The sequence below is a fragment of the Arvicola amphibius genome, chromosome 4, assembly GCF_903992535.2.
Source record: "Arvicola amphibius chromosome 4, mArvAmp1.2, whole genome shotgun sequence".
Lineage (NCBI taxonomy): Eukaryota > Metazoa > Chordata > Mammalia > Rodentia > Cricetidae > Arvicola > Arvicola amphibius.
The window spans coordinates 38,134,348-38,147,254 of record NC_052050.1 but is presented as its reverse complement, the minus strand read 5'-3'; the positions used below and the strand labels follow the sequence as shown (position 1 = coordinate 38,147,254).

Below are 12,907 nucleotides of genomic sequence, written 5' to 3'. Positions count from 1 at the left end.
TTGATGTAGGAGGGACCAGACGACTTTGGACCGGCCCATTCCCTAGGCAGGGAAACTACAACAGCATAAGAAAGCTAGCCGGTCAGCTCCATCCCCATGGTTCCTGGGAGATTTCCTAGGCTGTGAAGTGGGTTCTTTGGGCAAAGGTAATGTTGTGTGGAACAGCAAGCAGGCCTCCTTCAAGTTCCTGCTCTGCCATCCCTCAGTGGTGGGTGGTGATGTGGAATTATTTGCAAATAAACCTGTTCTATCCCAAAGTTGCTTTTGGTCTGGATAATTGTCACAGGAACAGAGAGAAAATCAATGCAGATATTTCCTAAAGCACAATAAAAAAAAATCCCAATGTTGACCTGAGATTTCATCCCTGGGATATTCCTGCAAAACAAAGGAAGCAATGAACAAACACAGACAAATCACAGAGGGAGAAAAGGTTTGCAACACACAGTCTGATAAAGGATTAATATCCAAGGATACTAATAATTAGTCAAAGATAAACAAATAGCTTAATTGCAAAATGGACAGAATGGATACTAATCATAAAAATTTGAAAGCTGGGATGGAGAGAGGGCTCGGTGGTTAGGAGCACTGGCTTCTCTTCCAGAACACCAGAATTCAATACCCAGCACCCATATGGGGCTTACAACCACCTAAAACTCCAGTTCCAAGGGATCTGGTGCCCTCTTCTGACCCCAGGGCTACTGCATGCACATGGTTCCCAGACATAATTTCAGGCAAAACACCAATAGGCATAAAATAAATAAGTCTAAAAAAAATGTGTAACTAAAGTCTTTGTTACATAAAAAACAAAAATCACACAGATTCCACTGAGGATTTGCTTAGAGGAGACTGAAGACAACAATTAGGACTGGAAAAGAGATATGTGAAAATTAAACTAATTGAAATTTCAAAGAACTTAACTATACTTGGAACATCACATCTGAAAACCCAGTAGGCAAATAAGCTTGGCCAATGAATGCAAAAGCTGCAAAAAATAACCATTTCTCCTCCTGTAAGTGACCGGATCTTGGAAAATACATAGCCAGGGATTGTGCTGTTGACATCACAGTACAGAATTTGCATGAAGGAAATTCAGGTTGAAAATGCAAACGCTGCTGGGGACATGGCCATCACCGATGATCTGGAAACAGACTATGCTAAGCTGGTTCTAAAGGTGGGAGCAATCACACTTGGGGAGAAGAATAGAAAGAAGATGAAGAACCAACCCCTCAGAAAACAAGAGAATGAAACCATCTCTCGAGCTGTGTGTGCCCTCCTGAACTCTGGAGGTGGAGTGATCAAGGCTAAAATTGAAAATGAAAATTTTAGCCTTCCCAGGGATGGATTGGGACTGGATTTGGAAGCCTCTCTTTGTAAATGTCTGCCTTTTGTGGGGAGGCATCTGGACTTCATGGTGCATGGAGACTACTTTAATATCTTCGTGAAACCATGGAGTCTGGATGTCTTTGGGCTGCCGATTGGCACCCTGAGAACCAATTTGTACATTAGAAGCTTTTCGTCTTCGGATGAAGTGAATGCCGCTGCTGCTCTCGAGTTCCTCCGAGACCTGGAGGAAGTGGGAGGGAGATCCTGTGTCAGACCAGAGCTGCCTGCAAGCAGAGCCTGCCCTGGAGTAGAAGACGAGAGCGACCTGGAGGACCTGGCTGCTGCGGTTTTTCACAAGACACAATTTCAGCACCAGGAAGACTTCCCCTTCACCAGATCCGCCTGTGTCGAAGTTACATTGCTTTCCGTGAAACAGCTGCGAAAATGCATCAAAGAGCTCATCCCTCGAACTGTATCTGCGTTTGCAAACACTGACGGGGGATATTTGTTCATTGGTCTGGATGGAAACAATCAGCAGATAATTGGTTTTGAAGCAGAGAAGAGCGATCTTGTGCATCTAGAGAGTGAAATAGAGACGTGCATCAGACAGCTGCCTGTCACTCACTTCTGTGAGGAGCAGGAGAAGATACAGTACACATGCAAATTCATCCCAGTCCTCAGACCAGGAGCCGTGTGCTCGTATGTGTGTGCACTCAGAGTGGAGAGATTCTGCTGTGCTGTGTTCGCTGCAGAGCCTGAGTCCTGGCCCGTGGAAGACAGCTGTGTGAAGAAGTTTACCTCAGAGGAATGGGTCAAGAGCCTGATGGATGGCAGACCAGGCTCTGGCACTATTGGTGACTCCACACATCCCCATTGGTCATGTGTTAGCTGAGGCTCTCAAGGAACACCTAGAGCCTGTAACAATGATATCCTTTAGGCCTGTCACAGCTGAAGGACTTCATGGCTACAAGAAGGCCAAGCCTGCAAATCCCTGAAGCTGTGTAACTGGAGAGGATTCCCCAGCAGAGGTCTACTGCCAACCAGCTATTCCCTGCTGTGGACTTCAATTGACTGAAGAAAATGCCTTCATAAGATCAGGCTTCAGCCAAGCCTGCAGACATTTGCTTCTTTCTTTCTTTCTTTCTTTCTTTCTTTCTTTCTTTCTTTCTTTCTTTTTTCCTTCCTTCCTTCCTTTCTTCCTTTCTTTCTTTCTTTCTTTCTTTCTTTCTTTCTTCCTCCCCCTCCCTTCTTTCCTTCCTTCCTTTCTCCCTTTCTCTTTTCTTTTCTTTCTTTCCCTTTTCTTTTGTTTGACTTTTTCTTGATTCTTTGTGAATTGCACCCCAATTCCACTTACCTCCCATCCCTTCATAAGCATCGTTTGCCCTTTCATCATCCCTTGCAAAAGAAAACAAAAAACTAAATAAAGATGAAAACAATCTTGCCATGGAAGCTGTGCTGTGTCACTGTGCCCCCAGTATACCCTTTTCCTCAAACATCTTTACTTGAAAATGTTTTTTTTTTTTGCGATAAGTTGTTGGTCTGGTTCCAGGATACTGGCTTCTGCCACACTATCAATACTGGACCCTCCTCTGGACCTTTTTCTGCTATCCAGTTGTTGTCCTGTGTCATGGAGATCCTGCAGCTATGCTTCTACACTACTAGACCCTGCCTGTGTTTCAGCTGCTCATGAATAGGTTAGATGCTGGGATGAGCAAACTCAAAACCCTGGGTCTTGGCCTTGGTGGTCAACCTGCCCACTCCTGCACCTGTGCCACCTGGATCGGCTCTCTACACTGCCCCTGTGAGTGGTAGGGCCAGCTCACCTGAGTGCCACAGCTAGTAAGGGGCAGGGCTAGCTTTTAGACTCTGCTTCCCAGGAGAGTTGTATAGGACATTTTCTAAACTAGTGATTGATGTGAGACAGCTCAAGCTCTGCATAGGCTCCTGCCTCCAGGCTCCTGCCCTGTTCGAGTTCTCATCCAGGCTTCCTTCAAGGCCATGACACTCTGGAAGTGTAAGTCAAATAAACCGTTCCCTCCAACTCCTGCCTTATGGTCATGGTGTCAATGCAGCAATAGAAACCCTAACTAAGACACCTGCTTAGTGTAAAGCCTGTGAGAAATTCTTACTGTAGCCACTGGCTGTGCTCTCAGTGGTGCATGTGAGGAGGGTGGTTTCATAGGGGGGTGGGTTAGGCCATGGGAGTTGTGGGGAAGACTGACAGGAGCAGGTATTTGTTTGTTTGCTTGTTTGTTTGTTTGTTTGCTTGCTTGCTTGATGAGACAGGGTTTCTCTGTGTATCCCTATCTGTTCTGGAACTCAATCTGTGGACCAAACTTATAGGTAATAATAATAAAGTGACACACACTAACTCAGAACGGAGCATAATAAAAATCTCTTTATTTACGGGTAGACGCACAGATCAGCAGTCCTCTGGACAAGTGGGGAACAGGAACCAAATCCAGCAGCCAAGGTGCTGTGCACATTTCTACATCTGTTTATATGATACCTGTAGCCATGTGACAATGTGTCTCGTCATATCTTCACACACACCTGCCCTTGTAGTTCACCCACAACCATATCCTGTGATCCTCCCCGCTCCCTCCTCTTCCCTCCCGATGGTCACCTTGCCAGTCCCACAGTCCCCTGTGGTGTCCGTGTGTGTGTATACACAGAAGTGGGTTCTGCAATAAGAGAAAGCATGTAACCTTTGTCATTCCTTGGCCTCTCCATCTTTTGCTCCCTTCCTCCTGCCTTTAGATACAGTTTTCACTCAGCATAAAGTGAAGTTCCATATTAGATGAGAAAAAGAAGCACTATTTGCAGTTTCTGGGTCTGAAATATTTTATTCACCAAAAAGATTTTTTCTAATACTTTCTGTTTTCCTTCCTGCAAATGACATAATTTCATATTTATTTAATCTGAATGACATTTTATAATGTACATATGAATATACATATCTTACAGATATATAACATATTAATAAATATTTGGCAATATGTGAGATGCAAACTGACATTGCAGTGATTCAGGAAAATGATTAATTCTGAAAATGTCAACAGTTGGAAACCTATCCATCAGGTGCACATGGGCACCTGGACACAACTTTGCGTTAGTAGATCAAGCTTAGATTCAAGGCCTTGGGCAACATTTCCTTGAGGGCCCAGCAGCGCAGGAACATCCCAGTGAGGGAAAGGCCAGAAGACAACAGGATGCAGGCAGCATTGCTGCAGTCATACAGGTGTGTAACAAGTGATCCAACCGCAGCCTATGAAATTAACAGTTTCTCTACCTACAGGTGTCAAGGTGGGGGAGGAGCACAGGGCAGGATGCAGAAGCCTCGATTCTGCTCCCTTCACCTTCAACTGGGGTGTTCTGAGCAAGGGTGCTCGAGTCACCCACAGGCTCTTTTACCTGCCTGAGGTTCCTGGTGGAGAGGCACCCACAGCTGGGGTGTCTGAAGACCCTCTCTCCTGCCCCCTGGCCTCCCCTCTCCTCTCACCTTTGCCTAAGCTCTTGCCTCCTCCTCACTCCCTCTATTTTCTTTCTCACCTCTCTCAACTCTACAGCCTTTCCTTTATCCTCACACCTGGTTTGTGGTTCTTAAATGTTGTGAGTCAGAGACTTGTATTACCATAATTATCATAAGGCAGGCACAAAGAAAAAGTGGTAGATCAGTCTTGTCTGCCTAGGGTAGTTCTTGGAGACTCCCACAGATCCCTCATCTTCCCAAAGACCTAGGAGATACAGCTTGCACCTTATGAGCTAGCATCCCACACTTCCTCCCCTGCCTCAGTCTCCCTCCCCATACTCCTTCCCTGCAAGGCTCTGACAGGTAGGAACTTGCCTGTCCCTAGTGTCACCTGCTCTGTCTGAGGGCAGAGACAGCATCTTTATCCTGAGGATTCTGGTGAAGTAGTGAAGGCTGAGTTCAAGTCTAGGAGCCCAGTTCTTCGATTTTGACAGGCTGAGTGACGATCACAGAAAGGGATCAAAGAGCTTAGAGAGAGTCCTCACACTTCCTGGTTTGATGCTAACCGATGAATCACAGGTTCTCCAAAACTGAAATCAGTACTGAGAGTGGAGGAATCCGCCCATCCCACAAAGATCCACAAAGAGGAAAGTTTAGCGCAACCACAAGCACTGAAATTTGGCATTCTCAAATCCAGTTGCTGAGGAAATCTCGTGACAGCCACCAAGCTCCTGCGGTGGGAGTCTGTCCCAGGCTTGAACTTCCTGTTTCGTCCAGCAGGTGTCCACAGCACAGCCAACTCACAGTAGGCATCAAGCAGGAGAGAGATTCATTGGAACAGCTTCATAGGTAAGTGAGCCACACTCTCTGGCAGCATTCACCATCTTAATATTTTTATCCCTCTCTTTCCCCATGCAAACCCAGAATTCACTCTGCTGGCTCTCGGATGAGGTGGGGGCGCTTCCAGTGCAACACCCAGCCCTGGAGAGGAGCCTGGTTGCTTTGGCTCCTTTCTGGAAACTTTGGCTCCTTTGCATCTTCATAGACTCCTTCACAGCTGCTGAGGGCTTGGAAGTTTAGGGAGAATGGGGTGAAAGCAAAATCCCTCGGGCTGCTCGGGTTGGAGTACTTACAGATCCCTGAGAAAGGAAACCTGGATTCTGAGAGGGTCAAGTAGGGGAAGTGAGGCGGGGAGAAGAGGTTATGCACAGGCCAGGCTTGTGCAGGACTCCAAGTCCCGGGGGGGGGGGGGGTCCATCTTCTCAGAGACCAGACTCTGTAGAATGTTAGGGAAAATTTGCCATTGGGCAGGGAAGAACTGCAACCCAGAACTAAAGAGATCCAAGAACCTGAGAGTCCTGAGAATTTTTTTTTTTCATCTAGAATGAGAACATGATCTTTCAAGAGGCAAAGCATCATCCTAACAGGAAATGCACCAGGGTTATTTGTTTCCCAAGATGTAGCGTCTCCCACTCTTGTGTCCCCACCCCATTTTAGACCCTCCTGCCGAATGGCACTGACTGCAGAACTAGGGACATCTGTCTGAATGCCATCATTTCCTGCTGAAGATAACAGCCAAAGTTGTGAGCTGAGCTCTGAGAGAATTTTCTCCAGTGAACACTCTAAAGAATTTTACAAGGAAAAAAAAAAAAAACTAGTGTTTAAACCAGACTCAAAGGTTGTGGGAGATCAGCGAGTTTCATTCAGGGACAAGAATTCATGGACTCCAGAGTCCAGCTTACTAGTTGAGGACTGCTTTCCAGGTAGATGCCTGCGGGAATTTAAGTCATAAAATTTTTCATAGTTACAGGCATGAAATTAGAGAGCCGGGGTCCCAGGTTAGCCCCAGATTCCTTCTGAGATGATGCCACACCAGTTTCCTTGAGTTTCAAATGTGCCACCGACATGAGCATCCTCCTTCAGCACTTCGGGGTGAGATATGGTTCCTGCCCCTTTTGATGTTGGGGAGTGACTGGGGTGCTGGCTTAAGACAAGGTGCTGGATGGAAGGTGCTGGGAGGAAGTGATGAACAGATACTGCTCAGCAATGAATAGAACAGGGTGGGGCTGCAGCTTCTAACTGAGCAGAAATGAAACTGCATTTCCCGTGATCTTACAAGACTTTCGGTTTTGTTTTTCTTTGGTCTCCTTGTCTCCTCTCTACTCATAGCTCTCTACCCCAATACCTACCCTGCAAGCAGACTGTGGCAGACAGAATCTTGCTAAAATATAGCCCAGGTTGTCTTCAGACTCAGTTTTGCAAGTGCTGAGATGACAGGCATGCAACCCCAACCCCCCGACTCCCCACTTCCCTTTGCTTTGGGGTGAAGATATCATCTGGAAAGACCTTAGGAAAACTGGTCCCAAGTTTGGGGCAGCATCCCATGGAGGAAACAGGATCTAACCAAACCAACACCAACCTGTGATAAGGAGAAGAAAGATCAGCACGACAGAAGCAGACATCTCTCTGCTGTCTGGGCACAGCGCTGTCACACTGAGACTATTGTGGAGCTGTGAACTTAAGCACAGACGGTTGTGTCTGCCTGGCTCCATTGGTGTTCCTCTACCAGGAGTCAGGACTTCTGCCTCAGCATCACTTCCTCTAGAATGCCTTGAGGTCAAGTCAAAAGCTTTCTCCCCTGAGGGCTTCTCTGAACGAAGATCTGTCAAGAAGGCATCTTCGCGTTCCGAGGCAACCCTAAGGGATGCTGTGCATGGTGCAGTTGGTTCTAGGTCTGCAATCACAGTGTGATCTCCTAGAGGCAATTGATGCAGCTCTATAGGCTTGCCCAAGATAAACCTGGTAGAGCAAAGACTGATGCCATCCTCTAGGGCATCATTTTCCAGTACATTTCCAAATCTCAGGTGTCCATCACTTGACCCAGTGGTTCTGATTTCCAAAGCTTCTCTCTCCGTGCACATAGCTTTATGTACTCAGATGATTCTTTGATGTTTACAGACCTGAGACAAAAGGCCCAGTATGGCCTCATGGTTTAGCTCAAGTCTTCATTTCCAGAAACTCCAACTCCTTCATTATATGATTTTGCTCCCTCGGAGTTCCACTTCATACTTTCTGGATCTATCTCTGTTTTGTCTACTTGTTCTGGCCTCCTACCCCATTCCAGCAGATCTTTATAGATGCCTGAACTATGCTGTGTATAGGACTAGGGACTCCATGAGAGACTTCTTGGGCTTAAAGAAAATCAGATGTGATTAGCATACCCAAACCTCAGTCACACTGAGCCATGATGCTAGTATAGTTGGAATAACAGGGACTCTTTACTCTCACATTAATGCTGCATGTGGGATTGGGAAGCGGATTAGAGTCTTTTTAAGAACAGTTCGTGATAATTATACAAACCTGATTGTGAATAATATGTGACCCATGGAAGAGCAAGATTCCAAATTCTCTCCTTCGCTTTCATATAGGATGGCAAACCACGACAAGTTCATGTCTGTAAAATATTGAAACCATTTATTATAATTTTGTGTATATGTATGATGCTGTTACACTTGATATGATCATCCACCCATAACAATAGCAGAAAGAACCTTATAGATGCAAACTTAAAACAATCACCAGTAAATTAACTTTAGTGCTAAGGTAACAGAGTAATAGGATGTTTCTATGATCACAGTTATTCAGGAGACTGAGGCAGGAGGATTATTTAGGAGTTAAAACCCGCACTGACCAGGAAAAAAACAAGGAAAACCATCCTGAGTACTCTTTCTCCCACAGAAACATTAAAAACCAGAGACCCACTGAATTACAAGTCAGAGGTTGACGGCAACAACATGTATGCCCAATCAAGAAGAAGTCGGTTTCAAAACTGGGAGATCTCAGGCTAGAAAGATAGCTCAGTGGTTAAGAGCACTGGCTGCTCTTGCAGAGGACCAGGGATCTGTTCCCAGCACCCACCTACAGACAAGCATCCAGTCCCAGAGGATTCAATGCTGTCTTCTGACCTCTATGAACACCACACACACGGTAATAGACACACATGTATGCAAAATACCCATAAGCACAAAATAAAAAAAATCTTAAGGCAACAGCAACAACAAAAGTAGTTAAAAGGTGTCATATCATTTTATTTTCCATTTGCAGAAAAATGGACCCTGCTGGCTCTTAAAAGGAAAACACTTTCTATTCTCACCCCATTCCCTACTGAGGGTATCAAGGCAGTAACCATTCAAAGGGATGGTCTGCAGACTCATAGGTGGCCTGAGTTTGACTGCCTGGATCCGGAAGAGTGACAAGGACAGAGTAGTTGGAATAAAGAATACCGGGGCTGGAACTTATACCAGAGACAATGCTATCAGGGACATCCTGCCCTTCATTGAATGAGGATTTCTTGTGGAGCTGTTTAACACCCACTTTGGGAGCCCAATCCCTTTCCCCCCTCAACATGGGTCAAATGTATTCTCTATCACATGAAGAGAGTGAGAATAATGTTCATTCTTGAGCATCCTAATAAATATGTTCATATTACGTTTAAAAAAAAAAGAGGAAAACACTGGCGGGTGAGAGGCACAGAGACCCAGCCTGACTGCCTTATGTCATTCAGCCTGATCTGACAGAGTGACAGTTTGGTGGAATATGAATATAGACATTTTTCCTTGCAGTGTAGGTGGCAAAAGGTCAAAATGAAGGTGCCATGGTGGACAGGATCTAGTGACGATCCTCTTTTCTTTGAAGACCACCAGCATCTCACTGTGACATGATGATAGCGTGAGCTTAGCTATCTGGAGTTCCTTTTTATCAGAACACTGGGACCATTTAGATGGTTCTACCTTGTTGACCTGGTAACCCCCCAGAGGCTTCATGACCACAGGAGTAGTAATTACAGCATCAACTTTGAAAGGAAAGAAGCCTAGTGATTCTGTTTAAACTGTAAGAACCACACCTCCTTGGAAATATGTGGCGGTCTAATAGGAAGAGAGGACTACAACCCGGTTTGTCCTCTCTAAGATCAATGGCCAAAGTTTGTGAGTGAAATTTATTCCTAGAAAGAAAGAAAATAAATTCCCTTCTCTATTGTTCTGTGTCCCTAGATCCCAAGGGACAATTTTGCTAAGGGACTCTCCATGAAGTAGACACCTGATGAATGAACATCTGAAATTATTCAAGAAAAAGTATCAGTGGCTTTATAGCAAACCTACTTCTTTAAGAAAAAAAATTAGGTAAATTGCCCTTGTAGTTTATTGAAAGACACAGAATTCAAGTTGTATCATGTTAAATATTAAGATAATAAGTCACTGATAAGATGAAGCTAAACTACAGATGGATCATAATGAAGGATAGCAACAGACCTGAGAAGTCACTACAAATACGCGCTACCATGGCCTAATATCTCCAAATGGCCTATTCCCCCACCTGCACACTGAGCAGTGCCATGGAACTCACCCAGTGAACAATTTTGCTATTAGCTTCTCAGTATAGAATTTGCTCTATCCTCTTAAGCCTTATTCTAATGGTTCTGCCTGTCTTCCAGGAAAGAATTTCAGTCTGGGAACAGAATGGCTCTGGTGGAAGATAACATCACCATCGATCCTGAAAGCACCTCCACTGAGCTTGTTCTAAGTATAAGAGAAGTCGCTGTTGAAATAAAAAGTAAGAAGGAAATGAAAAAACAAAAGGAGGAAATGCATAGAAGCATTTTATGTGCTGTGTGTGCTCTGCTGAATTCCCAAGGAGGCAAGATCAGGGCTCATATTGAAAATCAAGAACGTAATTACAACAAACACGTAACAAAAGATTTGGAGACCTCTTTCAAGGCTTTTCTGCCACTTGCTCAGAACCACCTAGACTTCAAACAGGAAGGACGTTGCTTTGTCATCTCTGTGAAATCATGCAGTTTGGATAACTCTGGTTTGAAGCCTGCCACCATTGCAACCAAGTTGTACTTGAGAAATGGGACCTCCTGTGTTCAAATGGACTTGTGTACTGCTCTGCAATTTTTCAAAGACCTGGAAGACCCTGGATTGAGATCTCCAATGAAAACAATGTTCTTTAACAAAAGGCCTGGGGAAGATGTGCGAGAAGAACTCTGCATCCACAAACAAGAGCTCCATGTGCAAGAAGAGCTCCACGCGCAAGAAGAGCTGGATGTGCAAGAAGAGCTGGATGTGCAAGAAGAGCTGGATGTGCAAGAGCTGGCTGCGGCTTTTTTTAACCAGGCAGAAGTCACAGAAGAAAAATTCTCCTTTAGTGAATCAAAAAATGTTGAATACAAATCATTCAAAACAAAAAAGTTGGTACAACGAGTTAAGGAAATTCTCCCTAAAACTGTGTCTGCATTTGCCAACACCGACGGAGGATATTTGTTCATTGGTTTAGATGAAGAAGAAAAGCAAATAGTTGGTTTTGAAGCAAAGAAGAACACACTTGTTAAACTAGAGAGGGAAATAGAGAAGTGCATCCGAGAGTTGCCTGTCATTCACTTCTGTGAGAAGCAGGAGAAGATAAAGTACACATGCAAATTCATCCCAGTCCTCAGGCCAGGAGCTGTGTGCTCATATGTGTGTGCACTCAGAGTGGAGAGATTCTGCTGTGCTGTGTTCACTGAAGCGCCCGAGTCCTGGCACGTGGAAGACAGCTGTGTGAAGAGGTTTACCTCAGAGGAATGGGTCAAGATCTTAATGTCTAGCAGGCATTAAGGTCAGGAAGGGGGATTAACAATTAGAATACATTTAGCTTGGGAGGTTGGAAGACTTTCTCTTTGGAATTTGAGACAAGATCATTAGTTCTGACTACTCAGTTAGTAATCAACAGTGGAGCTGAAGTCTCAACTGCTCCTGCCACCTACCTGGGGCACAGATCTCTCTCACCCTGGATACTACATCAGCCACCTCTGCTCCTGTGTAAAGACAGCGCAACATCTCCCACCTGAGCTCCACTTCAGGCAGTAGGCATTTCTTTGAGCAGTCTGTGCCTCGGTCGTTTGCTGTTTCTCTCCCCACCTTTTCCCATTGACTCTTCTCCCTGAACTGTCCTCCCTTCCAGTCACATTATTAGACAACACAGAGCCCTAGAGTTTTTGATGAAAAAAGTACCTTGCGGTGTGTCAGGTTTGGAAAGAAAAACCTCCACTGGGGCCAGAGCAGCACCAGCAACCCGGAGTCTGCGCAGTTCCCAGCAGCTGCTGCCATCTCCTCCCAAGCTCACCATTGCTTCACCAGCCTCTCACCTTCTTTTCCACAGCTTCTCAATAAATACATAGATCCACAAATTAAAAACCTCAGCAATGTGCTCCCAGGAAACAGTCTTCTTGTTGTTGCATTTGCTGATACTCCTGGCACTGCTGTGGCCTCCGCCAGGCTGGGCACCGACTGGGCTGAAGCAATGTGCCTTCCACTACAGCCACCTACCAAAGCTCTGCTCCAGCTGCCTTCTAGCCCCATCTGCATTCGTTCTGGGTCCAAACTGGTGCATGGAGTGGAGAGAAACTCAGGGAAGCAGGCTTGCTGCTCTGGAACCACTGAAGGGGCCCCACTTAAACAATCTTTTAGGGAATTTGGGCATTGTCAATCTGTCTGGCTACTTTCTGCTGAGCAGGGACACTGCATCCTCGGGGGTATTTACTGCAACATTTCAGGGGGTCTCAGTGAATCAAACCACATGAATCTCGAATAAATCCTCAGGTTCTCATCGTCTGTGGAGACAAAAGCAGAACCTCTTTTCCAAAGAATCAAATTCTTAAGCCCACACTTTAAAGTCAAAATACCTTTCTTAGCAGTTCCTAGAATCAAGTGTCTTTCTCCAGTCCAGAACACAAAAGACAACACAATCAACATATCATACATCTGTTCACATTTATCTTTTTTTTCCTCATTATTTTATTAAAAATTTCCATCTCCTCCCCTCCTCCTCCCCCTTCCCTCCCCTCCCCTCCCCTCCACCCATACCCCCACTCACATTTATCTTTTTGAGCTATATACATTCTATCTTTGGAGGCCATCAATTCACCCTCCCACCATCTGTTTCAGAGGGTGTGCCATCTTAATTCCCCAATATGTCCCCTCCAGCCAGGGACAACCCTGTCCGCTTACCCCTCTTTCTCGGTTGGACTTTCACTTGCTGCCTTCATGGCCTGGAACCCAAACCCAGCAAAGG

General features: G+C 45.3%; 2 protein-coding genes across 2 annotated transcripts; both read left to right on the top strand.

The window, feature by feature from the left end:
• Positions 1–1,090: 1,090 nt before the first annotated feature.
• LOC119812473 (schlafen family member 12-like) lies at positions 1,091–2,320 on the top strand. Its single transcript, XM_038327165.1, has one exon. It carries the CDS (start codon positions 1,121–1,123, stop codon positions 2,213–2,215), a length of 1,095 nt encoding a protein of 364 aa, XP_038183093.1. The 5' UTR covers positions 1,091–1,120; the 3' UTR covers positions 2,216–2,320.
• Positions 2,321–5,385: 3,065 nt separating this feature from the next.
• LOC119812472 (schlafen family member 12-like) lies at positions 5,386–12,403 on the top strand. Its single transcript, XM_038327164.1, has 2 exons — positions 5,386–5,644; positions 10,287–12,403. Exon 2 carries the CDS (start codon positions 10,312–10,314, stop codon positions 11,449–11,451), a length of 1,140 nt encoding a protein of 379 aa, XP_038183092.1. The 5' UTR covers positions 5,386–5,644; positions 10,287–10,311; the 3' UTR covers positions 11,452–12,403.
• Positions 12,404–12,907: the final 504 nt, after the last annotated feature.

Bases quoted from the DNA above. Each gene is read 5' to 3' on its own strand.
- LOC119812473 (XM_038327165.1), top strand. From the start codon at position 1,121: ATGGCCATCACCGATGATCTGGAAACAGACTATGCTAAGCTGGTTCTA.
- LOC119812472 (XM_038327164.1), top strand. From the start codon at position 10,312: ATGGCTCTGGTGGAAGATAACATCACCATCGATCCTGAAAGCACCTCC.